Consider the following 27636-nt stretch of genomic DNA (forward strand, 5'->3'; position numbering starts at 1 on the left):
TAGTTGCGGAGACAAAAGTTGCTCTTGCGTGCTAGCTCTTAGCTTGACCGCAACCGCTGTACCGCGCCTGAAGTATGTGCGCGGCGAGGCGGGGGAGAGGACCTACTGGCCGTTCCGTTTCTTTCTAACCACAGATCACAGAAACTCTATGTTTCTAACTTATAACTCGTGCTCTTTCTTACCCGGTACCTCACCGCACATACCTAGGGCGCGGTACAGCGGTTGCGGTCAAGCTATAATAAATAATAACCATGTTTTTGAATTGATGATTGAATAATTTAAATACTATATCGTAGATTAATGTTACAAACATCTTTATAAGATAAAGATATATTATTTCGGTGTTGCTGTAAATAATTATTCTAAATCTATTAAGTACATAATCAATGTTTTAATGTAATCTGTATATTTGCTAATAATGTATAAAGCGTAAATTTTGCGTGATCTTTCGTATATAATGTGTAATAGCATTGATAAATAAATGATATGGAAAATATATTGGATTTTATTTCATACCTTTCCCTTTATCTTAAGAAATCAATCAGGCAGAGAATAAAGTTAAAATCATCAAATACCGATTTATAGGTATTAGGTATTATATTACTCTATGCATCAAATTGTTCAGCCGTTCCACGGTACCTACCTAGGTAGATAAAGGATACTGGATAGCTACGTTTAAGGTTTTACAAGACTAAACTGTTCTGTGTCTATAAATGATTCTTTAGACTTTATAAATGACAGATGGAAAAACAATCAGGAGTAATTTTTGCTAGGACAATGCGGGTAAAACCGCGGGACACGCAGCTAGTACCACAGAATAATAACTAGTTTAGTACTCAATAAAGATGGAGAATAGGTTGGATTGGATGGGGTAATAATAAATAAAGAACTATAAAAGAACACTTAATTTTATTTGTCAAACAATAACAACATATTTACAATATTCGTGACTAGATTCATATTCTGTTTTGAGCACAATTTCTCTTGTAAATTCGCCTTAATCTGTAGGTATTTACAAATGCTTTTTTTGCGCTTTCATCCAATTTTATTAAACTTAACGCCTGAAACGATTTTATTAAACGAACACCAAAACTTTGCAAATACAACATTCCATTTGTAACGAGGTACATTGAAAGGACGGAAAACAAAAAATAAACGCAGAAAACATTGAAACTAATCTAGCGTATTATCTTAGCTAATATTTATTATTTGGAAACATTTATTTTTACAATAGCAAAGTGACGGTATTTCTTACAATATGCCGTGCATTAAATTCGAACGCGTATATAAATCAGAGCGCATCTTGTTATATCTATTTTGAGATAGCCGCGAAGCTGTGATATTTATTTTTAACCTTTTCTATGATGTAATTTTATTTATAGATAGTCTAGATATCGGGAGAAATGCTTGCTATTGTTATTTTACATTTAAACGTTAAAAGTGGAGACTTATCAAGTTTGGTTGTCTCATCCCTCTACCATTGCAACCTTTTCCGACTATTGCATTTGACTTTGTGGGATAGTTTACCACGCGTAAAAAGACGAAAAGATTTATTATATAGGGATAAGACACTATTTGTTATTATTAATCTTATAGCGCTAAGGGCCCGAACAGTAGATTCGCCTGGCAGTTGTCACTCTGGTCGCTAAGGAATTGCGCGAAAAGCTCTTGATATCTCGCTAAAGTTAAGCCACCTCGTCGCCTGTCGTCATCCTGAATATAAAACACATTTATTTTATTAAAATTGTCATCATCCGAAATCTTCACAATCATAAAAAACAGTAAATGGGTAAGTAAGTAAAGGTAAAAAATATAATTTGTGTAAGCTGCATCATTTAGGTAGGTACATAGAAAAAATCACGACAGAGCACAGAAGTAAATCTATTACCTGTAGATACAATAAACGATTTCTTTTATTTTAAAACAGTAGATAAAAACTATCCTATAGGAAATTATATAAAAATGTAGAGCGAAAGACTTTTTTTAGTTTACTTAACGTGAACAACCTTCCTTCTTCCTATCCTAACCTATCTTCCAAAATACATAACATCTGTGATAACATGTTTATAAATTATAATATTACTAGAGTTTGGCATGTTTAAGTAGTACACATTGAAAGAAAATAAGCTTTAAAGATATTAATATAATCCTCATGGCAGAACGCTTTACGACATCCATATAATTTATATTTAATATATCGAGTAGGTACATACGGCGTAACATAACATGATCCAGGCCAGTTTCATTTCAATACTAAAATTCAAGGACACCTTATCGATCAAGTATCAATTATATACTTATTTCTGAGCGTAAAATATGTATATAAAGTGGAATATATTTCTGTTTAGATTAGATAAATTTTTCTTGTTGATTTTAGCTCCCAATCGATAGAAGAAATATTTATTTTAAACGTGGTTGTGAGGATGGATTGGTGGATTTCTATTAGATATTTTGACGCAAAAAAACAACATCTAATCGAATATGTTTAAAGTAGCACAGAGATAGACTACTATCTCGATTAGTCAATAGGCTTTCATCCATTCTGTGAGGATACCGTCCTTATTCCAGAATAATTTATAACTTCCTAGGTCCTAACCTACGCGTAAGTAAGTATATCAATACTTATTGCATTTTTATTAAAACTAGATAAATTTGAAATTTTCACATTTTTCAATAATAATTTGCTGTGGAAATGTTTCTTTTTGGTGCAAAAAATATGATTCAACTGCAGTTCTCTGTTAATTATTAACTTCCTCTTGTTAAATCTCAATTATAATAAAGACGAAATGTTTATTCGCATATTCCAAAAACATTTACGCTGCGTAAAACTTTTTAACAGTTTTGCCCTGGAGATGTGCCAATTGGTCTTACAATAGTTGATTCTTAACTAGTTTTTATTGTTGACAATTACATTTTATTGTATCCATTAATTTTTATAGTAAATTAATGATACAACTGTAGACTAAGGCTAACAGTATAGTGATTGTAAAATACCTATCTACTATATAAAATGGAAGATATGCAAAAAACAGAATAAGTTAGCCCGAAAATTTTTGAAAACAATAATCAATAATTATTATTTATTAGGAGCAACATTACTAATATATTTACGAATATACTATTGATCTATGATTGATTGATATGATTATATTGTGAGTTCAGAATTGAAATGTCTCCGGCCTTTGCTATCTTTCAGTGTGGAAGTTTGCACTGATATTCGTCTGAATATTTTTTTATTTAACTTTTTGAAAACAACTCTCTTCTCAGACCTAGGTACCTACTCGAAGACAGGAAATCTCTGGAAAACTTGGAAGATGGCAACCCAAGTCAAGTATGAATTAGCGTTAAATTAGTCTACGTCTACGTCAGAGGAATAAAGCAACAACAGTGTTTGAACCTTGTTCAATAAAAATTATTGTAGAGATATATTGTTATTTTCGATGATAATATATTTCTACAAAATGTGAATGATATTATGTACCTACCTACATTTGTGTGCAAATATAGGTACTACTTTTTTCTCTGTATAGTTCAATATAATTATCTTAGTTATCGGTATCGGACATATTTACAGTGTCTAAAGCAATTACTGTAAGTTGGTAGATTAACACAAACAAACAAACGATCGCAATTGATATCGTCATTCGCATAAATATTCCGAAATATCTGCCAAATTCACGCAGATATTTCAGGAAACGCGTAATTTTACGTGCTTTTCGTCGAAATACGTAACTTTGCTATATCTTCATAATTCGAGGATGAATATAAACTACATAGTCGCTTTCTCTGCCCGTATGTCCCTTTGTATGCTTAAATCTTTAAAACTACGCAACGAATTTTGATGCGGTTTTTTTAATAGATAGAGTTATTCAAGAGGAAAGCTGTTTTAGTAATTTTTTTTTTTGGATTTAGACAAAGACGGCGACGCCGAGGGCGGTAAGCTAGTAAACTATATTTTAAGACTAGCTTCCGCCCGCGACTCCGTCCGCGCGGATGTCGGTCTTCGCGTGGATGGTTATTTCTCCATTTTGAGTAACTCTGTCAATAACATCTTATAAATGTCTATTGGACCCAATTCCCAAATACGGCTAGGCCTATAATAATACGCAACGTGTGTTCGCGGTTCTACGGAACAACGTCTATGGATAAAACTGAAAAATTAAGATTAATTTTTTTCTACGTATTTTTCCAGGATAAAAAGTATCCTATTTTACGCCCAGGATAATAAGGTATAATTATACCAAGTTTCATCGAAATCGAACCGCTAGTTTTCACGTGATGCCTTCACATACAGACAGACAGACAGACAGACAGACAGACAGACAAAAATTTTTTTAATCACATATTTGGGTTTGGTATCGATCCAGTAACACCCCCTGCTATTTATTTTTTCAATATTTTCAATGTACAGAATTGACCCTTCTACAGATTTATTATATGTATAGATGTTGATAGCTAGCTCTTAACAAGAATTACCTAGTTACATTTTATGTCATGACACAAAAGGAATATTGACTTTTAGATCCTGTAAAACTTTATTGGAAAGATTTTTTTTGTTACTCCCCACTATTGAGTCAAACCCACGACCGATCGCTTTGACTCGGACTCTTTACCTAACCATCATACTAAGGAGGACCACATATCAATAATTAATAACTTAATATATTTTAATTCTATACTAATATTCATTTACTCACATTCAATAAGGAATTAAACGCGTCATCAATAACCTTGATATCATCCACTACCATCCTCTGGACACAGTCGTATCTGAACTCTTCAATACCAAGAAGACCGTCCGCATTAATATCCAACATCCTGAAGTTAGTTTCAATGAACGCCTTCATTGCTTGCGGGAAATCCTCGTACTTCTTTCCGATACAACTGTTCTTTACTGCTTGTTTGAACTCATCCACAGTGATCATACCGTCCTGTAAATTGCTGCTAAATTAACGAGCTAGAATTGCCGAAATTGTTCACATTTAAAGCGAAAAGCGTGCGTTGCGAAAGAGCGTGCAAAGTTCGTGCTAGAAATCTTTACATACTATAACATCAAAGCCATGCAACACTTTTATATTTTTCGTAATATTGTCGTATTTAATAGACGAGTCGTTCGGTCTACTAGTCTCATTTATAAATTAGGTAGGTACTTATAGAAAAGATTGAAGAAACATCACTGTTTGTATTTCAGTATTATATTGTGGTATTATAGCTTAATATTTCATAGTAAATTGCAAATGAAAGACATTTATAACACCAGTCAAAATATTTATAATCACTTAAAAAGTTGGAACCTCTGTCTCGTTAGATTAGTCACATTTTATTAGCGTGTGTAATTGTTACCTGTTCCACAGGAATTTGAGGTTAACACAAAATTAATTATTAAAACACAAATAATAATACATTTTCATGTGACATGTGTAAAATGTAACGAGTGATTTACGTGTGCATCCGGACATATATTATGTGGATACATACTGGATACTATTAATAATTTTCGCATAGTTGCGAAATGACTATAGTTGTGAAATGACTAGTTCAAACCTTTGGATCATAATCTATCAATTCCATCATGATATGTTTCTAGTTAACACGTATTATTTTAATTAGCAGTTTCTAATTAAGTAAGTAATTTAAATTAAGTAGTTTAATAATCTGGAGACGAGCAAACCATACATTTTTCTACAAGACTTTAGTATCAACTACTGAATATAGGTACTACGCTACAAAACTGAAACTACAAATGGCATCCTTCATTCGATTTAGAACCTGCAATATTGTTTCAAACCCTAAAAGCTATTTATAACTCACGACACGACTTCACAAGGATCGTGCACTAACTACAAAGGCTAACAGTACCTAGGTACACCTAGTGAAACTAAGCTGGTACATCGAGAACATAGCTGCGATGCATGTAATGTAATGTGGGGTAACCGACATAGTCTGGCACCTTGTCGAAGTCAGCCAGCTGCGTGATCTCTTCCCAGAGGCTGAGCATAATGTGCTCGTACTTCTGCAGCCTGGCGGCGCTGCAGTCGCCCTTGCCTTCGAGAATGCAAGTGCGCAATGCTAGGCATTGGAAGTCGTGTGCGTCTAAGTAGCCGTTGTTGTCGATATCTGTAACACAATGTTATGCATTTTAAATAGCTAGTCACTAGCGGCCAATTGATATCTGGGGATTGATTTTTGGGAGTGGATAATTTATATCTGGGGATTGATATTAGGGGGATATTTTGCATGATGCAAAAGGGATCTTTAAGTGGTATCTGCTCTCTATAACTGGTTTTTATCAACACATATATATGAATAAAAAGCTTAAAATACATCTATCAGAACTTATTCCTATCATCACAACGAAGCTCTCTTTTTTGTAGAAGATCATATTGCTTTTCGATAAAAGGACTTTTCTTCATATAATCTATTAATACTCCAGTACCCACTTTGTGACTCATATCTATCACACAATTGCAGATAATAGAACGAAAGAATGGCTGACACATATCTAGGCAGTAAACGATTTTATTTTAAGATACGATACATTATTTTGAACCAGAAATAACAATTAACATCTTAATTGCTTGGCAAGCGAATTGATTGTATAGAATAATTAAAATGTAGTATTTTTGTAGGTAGTTTAATTAGCAAATAATCTTCCTGATATCGCAGCCAACTGATTTGTCACAGACAGCTGTTGAAAGGGTTGAATGAAATTCTTGTAAGTGGAGTATACACCATTAATAGGTCGCAATCATGTTCACCCTTTACTCCTGCTTTGATAAATTTATCGACTATTTGAATTATATCTAACTAGCTTTCCGCCTGCGGCTTCGCCCGCGTTTTCAAAGAAAAACCCGCATAGTTCCCGTTCCCGTGGGATTTCCGGGATAAAACCTAGCCTATGTTACTCGTGGATAATGTAGCTTTCGAATGGTGAAAGAATTTTTAAAATCGGTCCAGTAGTTTATGGGCCTATTCATTACAATCAAACAAACAAACAAACAAAGTTTTCCTCTTTATAATATTAGTGTAGATTGAGCAATGTCGTTTACAATACATTGAAACTATTTTTTATCATACCTACCTTAACACTAATTAAATTGTTCAAACAAGCATCTACTATCCACCAAAAAATCGTATCCCATACTGTTTACAAAGTTTAAATGTCTGTTTATGATCGTATAAAACCTGGCAAGACCCTGACAGGCTGACATTGCGTCTCAAACAATCTCTATTTTGTTTCGTAATGATGAATTGGTCTGCCTACTTGGCGGAGCGGTAAACAATGGTTGCTCAGCTGTATGCCAAGATGCAGTCTTTCGTAATGTGTAGTTAACATTGTAAATAATAATGTTAAATTCACGAAGAGGGATGTCCATAACCATATTCCCATGTTTAAATACATATTACACACTAGCTTCCGCCCGCGACTCCGTCCGCGCGGATGTCGGTCTTCGCGTGGATGGTTTATTTATCCATTTTGAGTACCTCTGACAATAACATCTTATATAAATATCTATTGGACCCAATTCCCAAATACGGCTAGGCCTATAATAATACGCAACGTGTGTTCGCGGTTCTACGGAACAACGTCTATGGATAAAACTGAAAAATTAAGATTATTTTTTTCTACGTATTTTTCCAGGATAAAAAGTATCCTATTTTACGCCCAGGATAATAAGGTATAATTATACCAAGTTTCATCGAAATCGAACCGCTAGTTTTCACGTGATGCCTTCACATACAGACAGACAGACAGACAGACAGACAGACAAAAATTTTTTTAATCACATATTTGGGTTTGGTATCGATCCAGTAACACCCCCTGCTATTTATTTTTTCAATATTTTCAATGTACAGAATTGACCCTTCTACAGATTTATTATATGTATAGATGACATTGCTAATTAATCTTCATTATTATTCGTATGATTATGTGAATAATATAGTTCGAATTAAACTGAGGTGTTAATGTTTTTAAAAGCAAAAAAAACACCTTGCCGTTTCAAAAAAAAAATTATTTCTATAATCTGGCTGACAAGTAAAAAAACTACTCACAAGGACCGTCACTAAAATTTATTATCTGTGTGTGTAATTCAAAAGTAGGCGGTCATCACATCATTATCGTAACGTGTAAAAATAGTTTTTCGTTAGCTATAATTGCCTCTAGATTTATAACCCTAATCGATGTTTGCCAATAGACATTCAATGCCAATGTGAGGTTCACTGCGTGTCAAACTGAAACACTTTTTAGTTTTTTATCATCCTACGCAATCGCGTTAATTAAGATTAAGTATAGGATTAGAGAGCGCTAGTAATAGATTGATTTGCAGCTTCCTTCCAAGTTTTTAAAAGTAGATATAATCATTTTTATAAGTTCAACCTTAGTTCAACACAGTGCTTTATAGAACGGCAATGTATTTTGGATTGATGTTATTTTGAGTTCTGACAGTAACAATTTAAACTACATAGTACTCTGTGGTACTACTTTGTCTTCTTCAACATGAGATGCGTTTATAGGTGTTCGCGAATAGCCGCATTTAAACAACCTTTGGCTTTAAGATTTATAGTATTTATGTATTGTTATTGATGTTACAGCTGTTATACCACCAATCTTACTATGTTTAAGGACGGTGGTGGACACCGTGGACACTTAACGTGAGATGGCCCACGCCCATTTGTTCGCTCTACCAAGAAACTATTGCGATGGCCTTTTTTTGAAGTAGAGTTTACCAAAAAATATGAGCTATGAAAGAAGTGGTGGTTTAGCAACAAACACTTTATGACTAGGTGTCCCTTATCAGAGTCCGTAACCAACCACTATAGATATATCGATACGAACAACATATTTAAGAACTATTATTTTTATCTTGTATAAAAGAAATGTAAACTTCTAAAGATAACAAATTATAATTACACTCCGCCCACTTCAATATTTTGATCTAAAATTGACGAGACTTATGTATCTACGTCAGCACTAAGCTCTCGATTTGATGATTATTCGACTCCTGTAACCTACCTCAATACTGTAATAATTATTGTCAATTAATAATAATTATAGTACTTGCAGGCGACAACAGATAGGTATTTCTAATCTAAATATTTATTTATTTATTTATATTTTAACTATCTTTAAAAGGTATTTCTGCATCAAACTTCAAAGGAGGGGTAGAGTTTTGCTGTCCCTGCAGTGGGAAATAGAGATCTGCTCTGATCTTCTGATAAGTCGATAAATATTTTGATGATAAAAACTTGAATCAAACGAATCTCTGAAGTGAACTATAATTTGCATTTTTGGAATTTTTAAACTACTTATCCCAATTCCCAATGCATTGTGTAAAACTTTTATCATTAATCTATTTCAAATACTACAATGGCCGCATGCCAATCATAATTACAATTAAAATACTTGTCAAAGTATTGTTATTGATTACATTCTAATAAGTTGTTGACATGCGGATATTTAGCACACACAAAGTGGGATCATTGCCTAATTACTTATTGTACTTGAACGATTAACGTCTCTTACTATAAAGGACCCATTGACCATGTACCTACTTAAGAGATTTGCGATCATACTCTCATATTTAATTGCGTTATGAATTCAAACTGATTGTTGAGAAAGATTTCCACTCTAATAGAGATGACTAGAGTCTAGAGTCACGGATAAAATACTAGATAAGTATTTAGTTATTTCAGGATCTCCTAAACTGAACATAAGTAAGAAATAGAAAAAGTATACATAATAATTACTGATATCACCAACATATCATCAGCCTTAATTAATAATCTATGGTTATTTCTTAATAACCACTAAGCTCAACAAAATAAAGTTTCGCATTTTATTTATTAAACCTATGGACATATTATAATGTCTGTGTGTATTAATTTATCAGATAAAAAATAAGGGTTTTAATCATGTTAATTTAAAATAACCGAAAGCTCATGCTAGGTACTGCTAATAATTATAATATTTAGGTAAATTATTGATTCATCTGTATTGTGCAACAGTAATTATTCTAGTAACCATTACACATTACGAGTACCTATCTTGTTAGCCATATCACAACAGACAATAATTTCAAACAATAAGTTTGTACGTAAAGTTTTTGATGAAAATCTTACGTATGCATCAGTAAAGTTCATGCCTTACCGTAAAGGTATCGGACGACAAACGCGACTCTATTGTCCCAGGAATACGCCATAGTTTCGGATGAAGTATTTGTTTAGTCGCGGTTAAAACACCGATCGGCGCGGGATTCTGGTGGGAACTGAAACGCTGATGCGATACGCGCTGTCACTACAGTAAACTAAATTTATCTTTTGTCGGCTGGGATATGAAAACACCTTTAGTTACACATTTACTATCATATGAACGAAGTGGTCAACATCATCGCGGTGTCAGCCGAAGTTCTTTATATAGTATCGAAATGTCTACGAAAAAGAGGACCTTTGAAGTCTGCTACTCCAGACTCCAGTACCTAGTAATAATATTTGGCTGTTGATTTGTCGCCGTGAGATGGTTGAAATCGTTACATTGTAATCAAACTCGTGAGATTGTTGCAAATAAATGTTTATGAAGACGAAAACCTTTCGATAAATTGCATTCCTGCGGGATTATTATTATCCCTTATTAAAACGCTGGGAGCTATACTTCCCACGTCTCAGATTGAAGTAAATCGTGTTTTATTTTTATATGCTTAAACCTAATGCAGTGTAATATTTATCTACGCAATCTTAACATTTCAGAGAACTTTTTTCATGGAAACACTTTTCAGAGAATTATTACATGTCATGGTAAACACACGTCAAAGTCAGGTGACGTGATTTTGCCACCGAAAACGACCGTTATTTTTTAGTTTTTTGTGTAGTGCTGAAAAAAAATTAGATAAGTAGATTTGAGTTTTAACTAGACTATATTACGGTTGCGTGAAACGTAAAAATATGCCCAGAATCTTTCGTTTATACCTTGGTAGAGTCGATTGAACTTAAGTCTATAAGTGGGAAGATATCATCCCAGTGTTCTTCACTGCACACGACATTTGGAAATTCTATATATAAAATCCGTGTGTCTAAATAATCTTTTTTAGTTGGTTTAAGCAACTTATTTATTATTATTCATTATTTCCTGATCAGATAATTAGACATCTTAACTCAATACATTAGTATTTACCTATTGCTTTTATTTTGTTTTAGAAAAATGCCTTGTTTATGTTGAAGTCAATCATTTTTCAATACCCGAATTCTTCCCTTATTAAAAGAAACTTGCATTGATGAGTACTTTCAACTGCTTTATTAAACAATATGATCTATATAATTTTTTACGATAATATTTAATTCACAAGTGGAGTCAGGGCAACTAGCTAGTGTTTGAAAATATTGGTGTCATACTAGGACACTGGGAGCTATAGTTCCCACCTTTCCAACCTTTTTACATGAGAGAACAGATGACGGGATATATAGTTCCCACCAAAAAAAGGTTACTTCCCCCCCACTAACCCCTCTTTTGTGTGCATTTTTGAAATCTACGACCCAAAATTACCCAGGAACGTATCTTACTTTTTAGTTAACTCCTCCACAGGCTCGCGTTTGAATAAGGGTTATCTAACCGCGTTTACAATTTTACGCGCACAAGTAAAATCATAAAAAGTCGAAGTATTTTTGTTTCCATTTGTGCTATTGGATTTTATATTATCTGTGTAAAAATTAGCTCAGTTTGATACCTAGTCCATTTCATAGGAAACGTTTGAAGAAAGCATAAAACAACGACGTTAGCATTTATATTCGACAAGACTAAATGCCAGGACGAGGACATTAATCCATCTACATTTATACCTATTACTAAGGTAGGTATATAAATCGTCGGCTTTCTTTGATCGTTGCAAATGCAGATGTTTTGGAACAGGAATAAATCGTAGCTGAATCAATGAAGTTGGTGACTGTCTCGAACACTTGTAGCTCAATTATCAAACTACTTATATTATGTTGACTTGGAGTGTAATAAATCGATATTGGTATGTACCTAACTAAAGTTTTGAACGGAAATAAGAGTAATTTACAAGGTGTATCACTACTTACCTACATAGTATAAAACAAAGTCGCTTTCTCTGTCCCTATGTCCTCTTGTATGCTTAAATCTTTAAAACTACGCAACGAATTTTGATGTGTTTTTTTTTTAATAGAAGAGTGATTCAAGAGGAAGGTTTTAGTAGGTATATAGTTAATTTATTCGGTTTTAGACAAAGCATCTCTTTGTTTGAAGAATGTATGTTTTTTTTTGCTTATCCTCATATATCTGGGTACCTACTACCTATTTATATAATATAAGTAAGACTAGCTTTTCGCCCGCGGCTTTACCTGTGTTTTCAAAGAAAAGACGCATAGTTCCCGTTCTACCTAAGTATCCTTTGTGTTAATCCATTTTACCCTCTATATGTGGACTTAATTTCATTGTAATCGGTTCAGTAGTATTTGCGTGAAAGAGTAAAAAACACACACATCCTCACAAACTTTCGCATTTATAATATTAGTAGGAATAGTAGGAACTAGTAGGGGTTAGTAGGATAAGTGTGAGTAGTTGTGAAAGACGGTATAATAATATTTCGGTTCGCTTTAAGAAAAATCTTATTAGATTTTTTAACTTTATTCCAGCTCGCGTGTTCAATATTTAACTTGGTGCAGATGTAAATGACTGATATGAGAAGGATATGAGTGGATATGAGTGTCATAAGTAATTATTGATGTTTCATAGATTAACTAAATTATAATATTATTTGAGAATGAAATGGAACGTACGTTCTGTTGTCACTTGTGACGTTCCTTCTCATTTCGTTTCGACAGTTCGACTTCAATTTTTGACGTTCCTTTTTGTGTTTATAAAATGTCAAATGCTAAAAAATAATACCTACAGTCCATTCCTGAAATGAAAAATTAAATATTTATTTACTAAATACGTTGACTAAGATGCACTTATTTAAAAATTTCCATATCCTAATATTGGTGCTCGCTTGTGGTAAGTTTAGTTCTGATGATAAATAATAAATGTCATGCATCAATATTTGAAAAATTTGTTTTTCTTCGAATTTACAATTCAGTAACTATATTCATGATATTGCTTTCAACACTAATTTATGCAGTATGTTTAATACTGATTATGTATTGCAACGAAAAGGAATTTCATTTCCTTTTGGAAGTTGATAAATTCTGTTGAAAAATGTATTTTGTTTCAGGCATATCATTAAGTATACAATATGATATGGACGAAGAAGTGGCTATCGATGTGCCAAGAGACGAAGACATGGAAATGGAGACGGTAGACGACTCAGAATCACTACTTTCCAATGTGGTATCTGACATGAACCGTACCTTATCAAATCTATACTTCCATGTCACATCTTCAAATGTTACTGCCGAAAATAAAACACAGACATCGAATGAAACCAAAAAACTTGTTAAATGTAAAGATATCGTCTATGAACCTGCGGATTTAGAGCCATCAGTAGAAATAATCAATGGAAGTGCTTTAGGGAAGTTGCTGCAATCAAAACCTGATGTTTCCGGCAGAGATGTGGAAGCTGACTGTGTTTTAGTACTATTTTATGCAAAGGCTTGCCCTTTTAGTGCACATGCTGCCCCACATTTCAATGCATTATCAAGATCATATCCAAATATCAAAATGGTGGCTTTGGACGCTTTAAAACATTCCGGAATTAATGCTCAATATGGTATTGTAGGTGTGCCTACTTTAAAGATGTTCCACAATGGCCGACCAGTGGGCAAATTTAATGGAACTGAATATAATATTCACTTGTTCAGTAAATTTGTTAATGCTATAACTGGACAGAATCCACAGGGACTGTTGGTAATGTCTAAGGACTTTCAAGGTCCAGTGTCAAGTGTTGTGGAAAAGGAAACTGACTACTTTCTAATATTGTCATGGTTGTTTATTGTTGTGTGTTCTATTTATTACTTCATGGAATCGAAATGGTGGACAATGATTGTGGAAATGGTGCAAAACAATTGGAGGGAATCTGTCGCTCAACATGAGCATAATGATTAAGACTATTTATTTTTAAGTGTTTATTAAATGGTGTTTGTTTATTAACTATTGTTTCTTTTAATTCAACTCACTTTCAATAAAAGGCTATATACTGCAATATACTGATAAATAAAATATATTCAAAATAATAATATATCCACAAGATATAAATAGCAAAAAATATAATGTATTAAAGCTTAAAATATCTACTTTAATTCTGCTGGCATCTCTTTGCCGTTCAGAGCGGCAATAATATTATTTGCTGTCAATTCACTCATGGTATTTCTCGCTTCAATGGATGCACTGCCAATATGAGGTAGAACTACACAGTTCTTCAGTTTGAACAATGGACTATCGAGAGGCAGAGGCTCTGGCGTAGTTACATCAAGCCCCGCAGCCCGTATCGTACCATTCTGCAAGGCTTCTATCAACGCGTTTTGGTCAACAGTACCACCTCGGCTGCTATTCACGAAAATGGCAGTTTTCTTCATCTTTTCAAATGCACTTTTATTGAATATTTCCTTTGTTTCTGGAACCAAAGCGGCGCAGCAGATGACGAAGTCGCTTTTAGCTAGAAGTTCGTCAAAGGTAACTTTAACTGCACCAATTTCTTTGGCTTCTGGTCGTTCACTTCTGTTGAAGTACAGAATTTGAGCTGTGTTAAAAGACTTGACGCGTTTGGCGACGGCTTGGCCGATTCTGCCGAAGCCGACAACACCCACCGTGGCTCCAGCTAAGCCAGGTCCTGTCATCCATGTTGGAGCCCAGGAAACCCAACCACCAGTTTTAGCTTCAATCTGTGCCTCTGGAAGTCTTCGTGATGTCGATAGTAGAAGCGCTAGCTGTAAAAATAAATAAGAAATCAGTTTTTTTTCTTACCATACAGAATTATAGAATGCATACAAGGGTATTTGCTAGTACATATATGTAGTACTTTTTCCAAATGTCACACATGGTTACAGACATCAGTAGGTGCCTATAGCAAGAATTACATAAAAATAATGCTGTTAAAATAAGATACAAATACGAAATTTAATTTAATTTTAGTTAAAATACGAAAAGCTTAAATTTCTGAAATAAGTTTTAAAAATATTAACGTGATTCTATAAAATATGTCTTATTTAGTGAATGACAGTAACATAATTATCGTAAAGAAAAAAAATACACTACATGGTGCCAAAAGGTATATTTGTAATGAGCTAGCTGAGCATCTAGCCATCAGAATTACTTTTATTACAAAAATGTTCTTTACTCACGGTTAATTCAGCCGTAGCATCTGTCAACACATCAGGAGTATACCCAATGCGAATGCCTCTCTTCTTACATTCCGCAACATCAATATGATCATGTCCTACAGATATTGTCGCTACAACTTTTAGCCCCTCCCCTGCAGTATCTAATAATTCCTTATCTATCTTTTCAGTGAGGGAACAGTAAATACCGTTCACTCCAGATATTGATTTCAGTAGATCAGCTCTTGGAATGGGCAGTGGATCTTCCCATAGTCTAACGTCACATCTGTAATAATTAAGATTTATTTTTTAGCAAAATGTTTAGTATCATTGTATTAGAAAAATTATATACCTACATACACAACACACTTTGTAATAATATGGATGCTGGGTCTCATTGAAACTTGTTAAGTATAATTAAAGGAAGTAGGTAATTTGGCTATTTTTAGCTAAGTACTTATATTATGCAATACCCATGAGTATTAGTTTGTAATATATTATTTGTAGGTTTGAAAATAATTTGCTGTAAATGCATTTGTGGAAATATGTACGAGCCTATCAGAAATAAGCTGGATATGTGTGAAATATATTATGTAATGTGTATTGTATAGGTATCATTTTTACACACTACCTGTTTTTGTACCACAAACAGTTATTTTTAAACAACTTATGCTGGAAGCTGATAATAGCATAGATAATATAAATTATATAAAATTCCAAAAACTTTTATCAGAATAATTATGCTAGTTCTTTTTTTTTTCAACAATATTCATAAAATTCACTTCCAGGAATTCATCTAATATTATAAGTACTTTTCAGAAAATGAATCTACAGACATCAGAAGTAAAAGATAACTTATCTAATCATCATCCTATGTAATTCATATTTAGTAATATACTCACTGTTTCCTTAGAATATTTATTCCACCCTCTGGCATATCAGAGCGAGTGACAAACACTTTAAATTTTCCTGATTGACTCATTTTCCTGTTTAAATGAAATACTTTTCCCGTTCTAACTAAGCTAACAGGAAAAACTACAATCCTTTTATAAAGCATTAATCAATGAAACTCGTTAATTTTTTACAATTTAATTTCCGTACGTTGAAGGTTATGTCTACGGAAGATATTTCGGCGGGACCTCTTGCGGTTTTCTAGTCTCTGGCTTGAAAAATGATGGTTTCGCAAAATATATCGCTAAATGGAGCGTAAACACCGTACCCAGTATTACTCTTCCTTTAGTCGAATTTATAAATGACAGACCAGACATTATAGGTGTATGATAACGAAGTTCACATCTAATTTATTCACACTTCACAGACGATAATATCTATCTTCTAACCTTGAATGCCTTGAACTTTTTGAGTGATAATAATTAAGAAAAAAGACAAGCAGCTGTAAATTTGCAATGAATTTGCGGTGAGGACTTCCGTCATCTGTCAACAGTCAGCTGATGTCAATTGTCAATAAAGATGCGTTCCAGAATAATTATACCTAGTTGCGTCGTCTGTAGACACTGTAGATGAATCATGAAAAATTTAGAAAACAACACTCACTACAACATTTTATGATTCAAATAAAATGACTATTGTTAGAAATAAATGTCGACGATTATTAATAAGGTATACCACATATCGTATATTAAAATCTGTGATTAAAGTAATAAAAACTTATAAAAACAGGAATAAGAACACTTTTACTAATAATTTTAAATAGAATCTACGGAAATTATTTTAATTTTTATTATGCATTCATACTCTGTGTTTATACTATATGACTAATAACCACATAATAACTTTAGAGGGCGCTCAGCACACGCATAGTCCGACGTTGTCAGACGTTAAAATTCAATCAAATGTGTAGTCATTAGTCAACATCATACACAACATCATATTATTATATTCACAGCGATGCTGCGGAGACTAATATTAACATAATATTACACAATTTAACTTAAATTGTGTGTTCCTATTTATTTTTAACAGCCGATAATAACCTATGTTATTGTAAAATTATGTAAGGGAGGCGTAATAAATCGTCACTTAGTATAAGTAATTAGAAGATAATTTATATTTAATAATGTACTGATTAAATAGTTTGTACGTACCTACCTATTTATTATTTAGAAATAATAATTATTGCTCTTCTAATGTGAGATGTATTGCTTAACTAATTTGTAAAGGCGTACATATTTGTTATCATTGAGCATTACCCAAGTCGGATATTTTAGGTAAAAACTAAATCTTATGTACTTACTTTATAATAATTATAACCACGATGAAGAGGTTGAAAATGTATTTCCTTAGGAATATGAGTCAATCTGGAAATTTTAAAGTATTTATTACTCGGCCTGATATGCCTGAAAACGGTGTTACAATGTTAAAGAAACAGTAAGTATAAAATTTTACAATTATTGTAGGTACATCAGAAAACTCCATAAATAATTATTGTCTTAGCTGATTTTTTATCACCTGTCCATATTTCCTGGAGGTTTTATTAACTTCGCATTTGTAAGGAATTTTTATTCCAAAGTTTCCGTCTTTAATTAAGGCGGAGATAAATTAAAAAAATATTTCCAATTAGACAGATTTTATTAAGCATTGTCTTCTTACCTATCTGCACTCTAGTGCATTCTTCGCAAATGTATGAAAATGTTTTAGATGTAATGTAATAGCTTGGAAAGCGCCGTTACCGATCCCAAGAGCTGATCTGCTAAAGTCTGTCTCTGGAATGAATGCTATTTTTGTATCTATGAAAGATAGAATTGATAAAGACGTGCTGGATGCAGCTGGTACGGATTTGAAGGTATATTTTTGTTAAGTGGAAGTAAACAAAAAATTTGTCAAAACTTAGCCTCAATAGCAAGCTTAATCAAGTTCTAGAAACAATATCGAAAATAAGTCGATAATTTAAAATTATGAGTTTGATACTGATCCTCGTATCAATTAGGTATTCCGTATTCTGTGCTATTATAATCATTATTGTTTTGAAATCTTTATTTCACGATGTATGTTATACTTCTCATTTTTTTAACACATTGTTCAGGTTATCGCAACAATATCGGTGGGCTACGACCACATAGACGTAGCCGAATGTAAGAAAAGAGGCATCAAAGTTGGACACACACCTGGAGTTTTGACTGATGCTACAGCAGAATTAACTGTAAGGCCCACACACACTCTACACACGTAGGGGAGACCGGGTTTGGTTGTCTCACGGGTTGGTTGTCACAGCGGTCTTAACACAAAACTGAACTATCGAATAAGTCTGTTGAACAGCGTGGCAAAAGCGATATAGTGACAACGCTGTCCCCACTTCGCGTCAGACCGCTCCGATCTGCCGTGAGGGCTTCACAAGTGTTTATTGTTTTCGCATAGCAAAAGTAAATTTTGTGCTGCTGTGTCGAACCTCGTAAGTATACGTTCTTGTTTTACAGTAATAATCTTTCAGTTCATTTGATGATGATGAAATGTCTTTTATAATATCGTAGAATAGTTTTTTAGATATTCATTGTTTGGAATTTATTTTCAATGTTATTTTTCTAAAACGTGTTATGGGGCTCGTTCTCACAAATTTTCGGGGGCTGATTGTCACATGTGACAACCAGCCCCCTCTATGCGAGCTGACTTTATTTGCGTTTTGAGGTTGTTTGTTTCAGCCGTTAATTTTCAATCAACACCGGAAAATCGCCCTAACGAACCTGCTGGAAGTCCATCTATCCTTACGCCAGAAAATTTTATAGAAAGTCCGATGCTAGGGGAATCTTTGTAGAATCAAGTTCCCAATGAGCTCCTGGCGATACCAGGTCCAAGTGGAGTAAAAACCCGGGAGCCCCTAGCGATACCAGGTCTTAGTGGTGTAAAATCTACTCTGAACGTATCTCCGCTTATTTTGAAACCACTACCAAAAGCACCTCCACGCAAATCACAGCAAGGTGGTAAAAGAAAATGTAAATCGGCCATTCTGACAGATATACCGGAAAAGACCTATTTAGAAGAGAAAAAGAAGTAGCAAGATGCTAAGAAAAAGAAAGTAACAAAACTTGTATTGAGTGAGAAGAAATAAGAAAAGAAGGTTTCTAAATCTAATAAAAATAAGAAGAAATCTGACAACAGTGAAGAAGTGAAAGAGAATGAAGATTTCTGCTTAGTCTGTTTGTCGCCATACCCAGCAAGCAAATCTAGAGGTTTGGGTACAATGCCAGGATTGTATATTTTGGGCTCTAGAAACATGCCTGGTCTACTAAATTTTTTCTTCTTTTTGCACTATCCCATTAACTTCATACATTTCCTTTCCATCAGGTTGCCTGGTAGAGATTGCTGCTTAGCAATAAGGCCGCCTCTTGTACAAACTATGCCTTTCTTATGTATTAATGTTATTTTTGTCATATTTTAGTTTGTGCAATAAAGAGTTATAAATAAATAAATAAAATAAATAAATTACATTTGCTAAAATTGTGATTCTTAATGTTCAGAATGAAATAAAGACTGTCTACGGTTTCATTAGGTTAAGAGTTCTTAATTAAAAAACTATTCCGTAAAATTATAAGACCAAAAAGTGACTTTCTATTTATAAATTGCCTGTTACTTAGTATGTGACTACCTACCCTAGGCATTGTGACAACCATCCCTGACCCGGGGTTATAAGTCACATTTTTCTTTGGAGTGAAAATACAAAATATTTCTACAACTGATAATATTATACAAAAATACGTTTATTTATTTTGTACCAGAATAATTACACTATCCTTTGGTATACAAATATCATTCCTAAACAACGTATTTTGGAAGTTACATAAAAAAAGAAAAAAATGTGACTTTCATCCCCGCTCTCCCCTACCTGCCGCAGGGGCAATATTGGAACAATCTCGGTTGATCGGCGGTCGGAGCAATTTCAGTTGTTCTATAAATTGCCCCTGCTTGCTTATACACATCACAATTAAGGAGCCAATTAAGTGTCCAATTCTAAAATAGCCCCTGCTGCAGATACGTGAGTTTAAGCGAATGGCACACATAATATTATTCGAGCTATTACTTAGAATTATGTGATCAGTAGGTACTACGGTTAGACCTCATAAACGAGGACAATCTTGAAAATATCATACTTTAAAGCCATTCAGTTAATCATAGTATTATTTAACAGGAAGCTATAAAACGGTATGGCTAACATAATTAGTCAGTTATTAGTCCGAGAGAAAGATAGATCAAATCCCGTTTTACGATCGAATGTTTAATAATAATTATAGTAAATTGCTGTATAATATTATAATTTAATCGATGTTTGCTGTAAAATATACTTGCATCGGCGTTTCTCTTGTATCCAATATCGTCTTTTCTATTACAGCTGGCGTTACTATTATCAACATCGAGACGTTTACCCGAAGCTCAGCTTGCTGCAAAAACAGGAGGTTGGGCGAATTGGTCCCTAACTTGGATGACAGGACCTGGTCTAACCGGCACCACAGTTGGTATTGTGGGCTTTGGTAGAATTGGCCAAGCCGTTGCCAAACGCATCAAGTCATTTAACACATCTCAAATACTATACTTCAACCGAAGCGATCGACCCGAAGCCAAAGAAATTGGCGCCATTAAAGTCACCTTTGACGAACTTCTTGTTAAAAGTGACTTCGTAATCTGCTGCGTATCTTTAGACCCATCTACGAAGGAGATGTTTAATAAATGCGCTTTTGAGAAGATGAAGAAAACAGCGATCTTTATTAACACGAGTCGTGGTGGTACTGTAGACCAAGATGCGTTGATAGAAGCGTTACAAAATAGTACGATAAGAGCGGCTGGATTGGACGTGACAACTCCTGAACCCTTACCACTTGACAATCCATTGTTTAAACTAAAGAACTGTGTTGTTTTACCTCATATTGGTAGTGCTACCATAGAGGCAACGAATACTATGGCAGAATTGACAGCTAAGAACATCCTAGCAGCTTTAAACGGAACGGAGATGCCAGCAGAATTGAAGTAGATTAGTTTAAGTTTAATGTAAATAAATATGATGTTTATATATTGATCTTGTTTTTTTATTATTATGCCGTAGATGTAATTTTAATATTATGATCGAAATTGCACGGTTAACAGGTACAAGTTTTAACTCATTAAATTAAAATATAACAAAGATTGTTATAGTGTTAAATGTAACCACAATAGTGAAGTATCCATTTAGAACAATAAAACTTCAACTAAAGATTACATTTTCAGATTACATCAGTTTTAAGCTATTGCAATAGCTTCTATTGCGGGCCTTGAGCGCGGGGACCGAATCGAGAAATTCTGTAACGAAAAAACCTCACGCTCTCCACTCCGACGGGCGGAGGTGTGGCTTGAAAGTTGAAGGCATAGCATGCAATAGCTCAAAGAGTAAAGTAATATAAGGGGAATAGCTTTACCGCGGCAGTCCCCGAGTGCCTCACGTCGTTTTTATATTACTAACATGTAAATAAGGCAATAAGGATATAATAATGATAAATATTATGATGTAAAACTGGTCTAGGAATTCTAGAAGTTAAATTAAAACTGACTAAGAAATTTGTCAAATCACGTTAAATATTGCCTTATGTAATACTCATAATCCTAGATCATTAGCATCTTAGGTAATTTTTTTGTTAATTAATGCCTTTCACAACAACGAATGTATACATATAAATATAATTATGTTCGCTACGAAAAAATTAATTACCAAATAGGTATACTTTCTGTGACGGTTTGCGCGGGAATTCAGCGTGGAATGCTTTTGCACACTTTCGTTCGACTCAAATCTATACATATAATAAATCTGTAGAAGGGTCAATTCTGTACATTGAAAATATTGAAAAAATAAATAGTAGGGGGTGTTACTGGATCGATATCAAACCCAAATATGTGATTAAAAAAATTTTTGTCTGTCTGTCTGTCATCACGTGAAAACTAGCGGTTCGATTTCGATGAAACTTGGTATAATTATACCTTATTATCCTGGGCGTAAAATAGGATACTTTTTATCCTAGAAAAATACGTAGAAAAAATAAACTTCATTTTTCAGTTTTATCCATAGACGTTGTTCCGTAGAACCGCGAACACACGTTGCGTATTATTATAGGCCTAGCCGTATTTGGGAATTGGGTCCAATAGATATTTATAAGATGTTATTGTCAGAGGTATTCAAAATGGATAAATAAACCATCCACGCGAAGACCGACATCCGCGCGGACGGAGTCGCGGGCGGAAGCTAGTAAAAAATATAGAAGTATCAAGTATGTAATGCACAAAAATCAGTCATCTGACGCTCGGAACCCGCGAAATGATTAAAAACGCAGCCACTTTCTATCAGTTAATTAGAAAATTCTCACGTAAGTGCAGAAATGTTTTAGAAGCGACACGGCGACGCGTTAATGAAAAATTGCGCGCAATTTCAGTGCATACGATTTTTAGTCTGTGAATAGGCTAGGGCTGCAACTTCGCCTAAATTTTAATTGTAATTTGTAATTAATAATTATATATTTATTTATTTCATGGTGGTTAGTAATATTCGTATTAGAAGCTAGTAACAAATATTTAACACATTAATCTGACATATTATATATATATATTAATACTTAAAAAATCAAATTAATTATTTTTTTTTTATTTGTGTTTGCCATAATATTATTTAACGCTATGATACTTACTTATTAATTTGCCATATTATAACAAATTCTTAAAAATATAGGTAAAAATACCATATAAAATAATAAACATTTTAATAAGTTATAATCAATTTTTATTATTCGCCAATGAAAGCTTATTATGAAAGCTCCACAATTTTCAATTCTATCATTGGTTATTGGAATACACAGAAAGCTGGCAATAATTTCTTATTAAAGAAAAATACAAAACAATGAACTGGTAGCCCTAAGCAGTAAAAGTACATTCTAGATCTAGTATTTGTTTGTTGATGGACATCGTTAGTTAATTAATTGTATCATAAACTCACGATTATCATTCGCAAACGCGATATGAAACTCTTGTTATCTTATATTTTTATTATTTTAACTACATTTACAGACATTTACATACATAATATGGAAGTAAAGTTTTGTAAATCATGTTTATAAGTCTGTATAATCTAACATATAATCATGTTTATATGTCTATAAAGTATAAACCGTACATAGTTCCAATTCCAAGGGAGACAGTACTATGTTCTTGCTAAGGTTCTTGCATTATGATTATACGGTTGGTTGAATTTTTACTTATTATTTTTTTATGAGCAGTCAGTTGGCAGCCAGTAGGTAGGCCACCAAAGGAGGACTAAAAATTACAGCCAATTTTTTTTCTTCAACAAGGTTACCGTAATTTTAACACATTTCTGTGATTCGAATTTTATCGTTTAACACTTATAAATAACCCTATTTTGTTCAAAATTTGTCTAGTTCTACCAGTAATCAGTAAATTACACTCGAACTGGTCAAGCAATGCAGCTAAAAGTGAAACAAAAATATCAATAAGACCTTTTCCCACGTGTCAATTATGCGTTCCGCTTCGCTTGGACTCGATTACGGAGAAATTGCCGCATGATCTGAATGTACTATGCGAATCCTTGATAGTGGTGACCGTGTTTTGTATGAAGTTTAACTAAGAAAAGTAGTATCTTAGTCTCGGTTCAGCCATTTTTAGGACTCCACTGTAGGACGTAGCCCATAAGGAGATACATACATAGGTCCCCCAAAACAAGAAAAGAAATAAACTTGTTTCCAAAATGAATTTGATAAAATACAAACATAATATTATAATTATTTATTTGATTCATCCACATGAACATTATATTCATTTCTTAGGTCTTGCAAAATTGGTTGATCAAAACCGATTAGATCTTGTTCCATAGACAGATTAAATTGTCTTTATTACCATAATATTGCCATAAGCAACGGCCACAAGTCGCTATAATTTTTACCGGACTCGGAATCGGACTAGCTGGTAGTTAGATACCATGTAAAACGAAATTTCATTCGCCTTTTCGTACGGATTTTGCCCCTGAGATCTGTGATCAGCCGCTTTTAATCACACTTAACAAAAATATACCATGAAATCAATTATACTGTTCACTTTAAAATTTTAAATTCCAGACACTACAAAAAATGTTACAAAAAGCATCTACGCACCTGGCATGGTACGAAAATTTTAAATTATTTTATAATAATTTGGCATTTAATGGTGGTTTACAGTTTACTAGGTACCTACCTATATGTTTGCGACGCATCGAGGCATGATTCCCTTACACAAGGTTTTTGTGGATAATGTCTGATATAACAATTTTCGGTTTTGGTGGAAATAATTTTAGGTGTTATTTAATTCATATTGTTATTATAATATCAAGCCTTTGTTTGTTATTTCAACCACGTAGTACGTACTTACATAGAAGTCTCGTTTCATGTTATTTTGATCTATTACCGATTCATCCGCAAAACTCATCCGAATTATTTTAGTTCCCGATTCATCCGAAAAAATATTCCCGATTCATCCGAAATCCAAATTATAATTATATAATTACCAATTCATCCGAAAAAATATTCCCTTTTCATCCGGCATGAAAATATCCTTAAATAAGACAAGAAAAAGTATAGATAGCAGAAAAAATATTTTAAAATATATTAACTCATATTTTTAATATACTGTATTAGGTATTACAAATTATATGTATGTATAAATACAAGTACTCACTTTTTTACAATATTTTTTCACTTTTTAACTGACTTCCCAAAAAGGAGGAGGGTCTCAACTGCCGAGTTGTGTTTTTTTGTGTGTTTGTACATCGATAGCGCCCAAACGCGTTGACCGATTGATGTGATTCTTTTTACATTCGACCCGAAATATATTCCGAGTGGGCCCATTTCAAGAATATTTGAAATCGATCCAGTAGTTTCCAGGCGGAGACAATCGGTCGATTTCTCGAACTTGCGAGACGATGTACACTAACTTCTACTGCACGTATCGTGTTGTAACTTTGCATACGAATGTAGATAGAGACTAACCGACTTTTAAAAGAAGAAGAAGTACCTACATACGTAACGAATTCTCGCTTGAAATTTCGTGTTGTACCCTTCTTACAACACTAAAAAGTGAATTGAATATACCTGTCCGACTTCTAAGTACGTGTTAGAAGTCGGGAAGGTTTATTATTTTTACCTTTTGGAAGTCGGTTTTTTTATATATATATATATATATATATATAGATATCTCCACGGGCACTATGTTGATCAAACGTGCCATATAGTTAGTAATTATTTGATCCGTTTTCACTTGTTGATCCGGTTGGTATTTGTGGATCCATTGCCACACCACCGTCCGTATGTGGATCCGAACGGAGCCACAAGTGTCACGATCAGTAATAATAATAATTACGTGCTTTTTATACAAATCCACCTTTTTTGCGTTATAGCTCTTGTTGATCCGATTCAAATGAGCCAATCAGAGCCCACCGAGCTCAGCCATTGGTCGCTTGCGGCCTTAGCCACTTGAAGGTTTAAAGAAGTTTATTCCCGTTATAAAAACGTATGTTGCCGTTCGCCTTCCATAATTTGTTCGGATCTTTGGGAGGGCAAGATAGCTAGCTCGTCTATTAGGATAGTGACGATTTGATGTTGAGATTATAATATTTGTATTTATGTTTTTATGTAGCGATTTGCGGATGAACATAAACGTATTATAAAAGTATAATTGTTTTAAATTCATTATTTTAGTGTCGTCGTAGATTTTATTTGTAGAAGTTAAAAAAGGATAGTTAAAGACAGTTTTAATGATTTTATTTTGTAAAATTTGGAGTGGCGCTAATTTATTTTTGTAAGCACTCCCCCATACTACTATTAAATACATTAGGTGCGGCTTTACTAACGTGTTGTAGATGGTGTGGCGTAATTTATGAGGAAGGCAAGAAGTAATATTACGCAGAGATCTAAGAAGTGCTGATAATTTATTTTTCAGAGAGCTGCCGATTCGCAAATCTAGGTTATTTCTCGTGGGTTTTATGTTCTAATACAACACCGTTAATTTTAAGTGGAGCGTGTGGTGGAATAATTTTTTTATGAGCTTTGAATTTAGATATATTTATTTTAATTCATTTTGTGCTTGCGCTATCATGTCATGTATAGAAGGACCAAAATAAAACAGACAGGTGTCATCCGCATAAAGTGTTAGGTGACCATTTAGCTTTAAATCTTGTAAATTATTAATATAAATTAAAAAAAGCAATGGGCCTAGAATCGAACCTTGGGGTACGCCACATGTAATTGGTAAGGGAATGCTATCGTGGTTATCTATTTTAACTATTTGTGATCGATTTTTTAAATATGATTTCAGCATATCTAGTGCTTTACCATTAATGTTAATTGATGTTAATTTCTTTATTAAAAGTTCGTGAGAAACGGTATCGAAGGCCTTTTGTAGGTCAATAAACACTCCCAAAACTATATTGTTTGCGTCAATGTTCTGTTTTATTTTAATAGTTAGGTCCATAGTCGCTCACAGAGCTCACTTTTTGGCTTAAATTCGTATTGACGCACTGAATTAAAATTAAATGAGTCTAAATATTTTTGTAATCTCGTGTGTAAAATCTTCTCCAATATTTTGACAATACTGCCAAAACCGAATACTCACTCTTATAGATAGGAGTTACCTTCGCTATTTTTAACGAGTCCGGAAAACGTCTATGACTTATGGCTTGGTTAAAACAGTCGCTTAAAGTATGATTTAATTTTTCTTTGATGCATTTAATTGCTTTTGTAGTAATACCATCAAGACCTGTACTACAGTTTGAATTAAGGTTATTTATAATTATATATTTTTACTGGCTTCGGTAGGTCTGAACTTATTAGTGAGGTAATTTTTAAAATTTCGTAGTTGTCTTTAGATTTCCTCTCCTCTGAATTATAAGATGTCTTTCTGGGAAACCAGTAAAAATTACATTTTTTTCGCGGCTCTTTCTGTCCCGTAGTTCCTTGATTAAGTTTTAATTTATATGAAGTTGATTTTTAGACGTAAAACCCGATGGGTTGGCTGACTGATTTATTGATTGAAGATTTAATTCCAGTGATTTTATGTTACTCTCACCCTGGTTTATCTGGGATTCTAATTGAGAAATAGCACTCTTCAATATGTTTTGTTCAGTAATAATTATCATACATGCTGATGACTTAATTTCATTGATTTGATTCGTATTTTGGCAAATTAAATTCAAAGATTGTTCGTTCGACGATTTAATTTCGGTAATTTGTATTTTTACCTCAGAAATGTTTTCATGAATTTTGTTTACTATTTGTTTATTTGAGCATACATATTTTTCAAGTAATAAATACGGCTCAACTCCGACCGAATATCCTTCATATCATCACTAAATCTGCAATCTTG

At 33.5% G+C, this 27636-nt stretch overlaps 4 protein-coding genes across 5 annotated transcripts; 2 read left to right on the forward strand and 2 right to left on the reverse strand.

The window, feature by feature from the left end:
• Positions 1-890: 890 nt before the first annotated feature.
• LOC123697802 (sarcoplasmic calcium-binding protein 1) lies at positions 891-10281 on the reverse strand. 2 transcript variants are annotated; one of them, XM_045644355.1, is made up of 4 exons: positions 10151-10281; positions 5951-6117; positions 4698-4931; positions 891-1713 (listed from the first exon to the last, which is right to left on the reverse strand). In XM_045644355.1, the coding sequence occupies exons 1-4, from the start codon at positions 10200-10202 to the stop codon at positions 1591-1593; spliced, it is 576 nt and encodes a 191-aa protein (XP_045500311.1). In that variant the 5' UTR covers positions 10203-10281; the 3' UTR covers positions 891-1590. The 2 variants fall into 2 exon arrangements, with proteins under 2 accessions (XP_045500311.1, XP_045500310.1); XM_045644354.1 differs by having other exon boundaries at positions 5939-6117.
• Positions 10282-12875: 2594 nt separating this feature from the next.
• LOC123697801 (thioredoxin domain-containing protein 15) lies at positions 12876-14101 on the forward strand. The gene is made up of 2 exons (XM_045644353.1): positions 12876-13009; positions 13227-14101. The coding sequence occupies exons 1-2, from the start codon at positions 12961-12963 to the stop codon at positions 14054-14056; spliced, it is 879 nt and encodes a 292-aa protein (XP_045500309.1). The 5' UTR covers positions 12876-12960; the 3' UTR covers positions 14057-14101.
• Positions 14102-14155: 54 nt separating this feature from the next.
• LOC123697799 (glyoxylate reductase/hydroxypyruvate reductase-like) lies at positions 14156-16691 on the reverse strand. The gene is made up of 3 exons (XM_045644352.1): positions 16170-16691; positions 15292-15553; positions 14156-14877 (listed from the first exon to the last, which is right to left on the reverse strand). The coding sequence occupies exons 1-3, from the start codon at positions 16322-16324 to the stop codon at positions 14242-14244; spliced, it is 1053 nt and encodes a 350-aa protein (XP_045500308.1). The 5' UTR covers positions 16325-16691; the 3' UTR covers positions 14156-14241.
• An 854-nt stretch (positions 16692-17545) lies between these two features.
• On the forward strand, positions 17546-21244 carry LOC123697804 (glyoxylate reductase/hydroxypyruvate reductase-like). The gene is made up of 4 exons (XM_045644357.1): positions 17546-17655; positions 17926-18070; positions 18311-18427; positions 20609-21244. Exons 1-4 carry the CDS (start codon positions 17558-17560, stop codon positions 21242-21244), a joined length of 996 nt encoding a protein of 331 aa, XP_045500313.1. The 5' UTR covers positions 17546-17557.
• Positions 21245-27636: the final 6392 nt, after the last annotated feature.

Source organism: Colias croceus, chromosome 15, assembly GCF_905220415.1.
Source record: "Colias croceus chromosome 15, ilColCroc2.1".
NCBI lineage: Eukaryota > Metazoa > Arthropoda > Insecta > Lepidoptera > Pieridae > Colias > Colias croceus.

Coding starts and splice junctions, on each gene's coding strand:
- LOC123697804 (XM_045644357.1), top strand. CDS start 17,558: ATGTATTTCCTTAGGAATATGAGTCAATCTGGAAATTTTAAAGTATTT. Junction 17,656..17,925: donor GTTACAATGTTAAAGAAACA/GTAAGTATAAAA, acceptor AAAATGTTTTAG/ATGTAATGTAATAGCTTGGA. Junction 18,071..18,310: donor CAGCTGGTACGGATTTGAAG/GTATATTTTTGT, acceptor CACATTGTTCAG/GTTATCGCAACAATATCGGT.
- LOC123697802 (XM_045644354.1), bottom strand. CDS start 10,202: ATGGCGTATTCCTGGGACAATAGAGTCGCGTTTGTCGTCCGATACCTT. Junction 6,118..10,150: donor TGTCGTCCGATACCTTTACG/GTAAGGCATGAA, acceptor ATTGTGTTACAG/ATATCGACAACAACGGCTAC. Junction 4,932..5,938: donor TCGACAAGGTGCCAGACTAT/GTCGGTTACCCC, acceptor AGCAATTTACAG/GACGGTATGATCACTGTGGA.
- LOC123697799 (XM_045644352.1), bottom strand. CDS start 16,324: ATGCTTTATAAAAGGATTGTAGTTTTTCCTGTTAGCTTAGTTAGAACG. Junction 15,554..16,169: donor ATAAATATTCTAAGGAAACA/GTGAGTATATTA, acceptor TAATTATTACAG/ATGTGACGTTAGACTATGGG. Junction 14,878..15,291: donor ATGCTACGGCTGAATTAACC/GTGAGTAAAGAA, acceptor TTATTTTTACAG/CTAGCGCTTCTACTATCGAC.
- LOC123697801 (XM_045644353.1), top strand. CDS start 12,961: ATGCACTTATTTAAAAATTTCCATATCCTAATATTGGTGCTCGCTTGT. Junction 13,010..13,226: donor AATATTGGTGCTCGCTTGTG/GTAAGTTTAGTT, acceptor ATTTTGTTTCAG/GCATATCATTAAGTATACAA.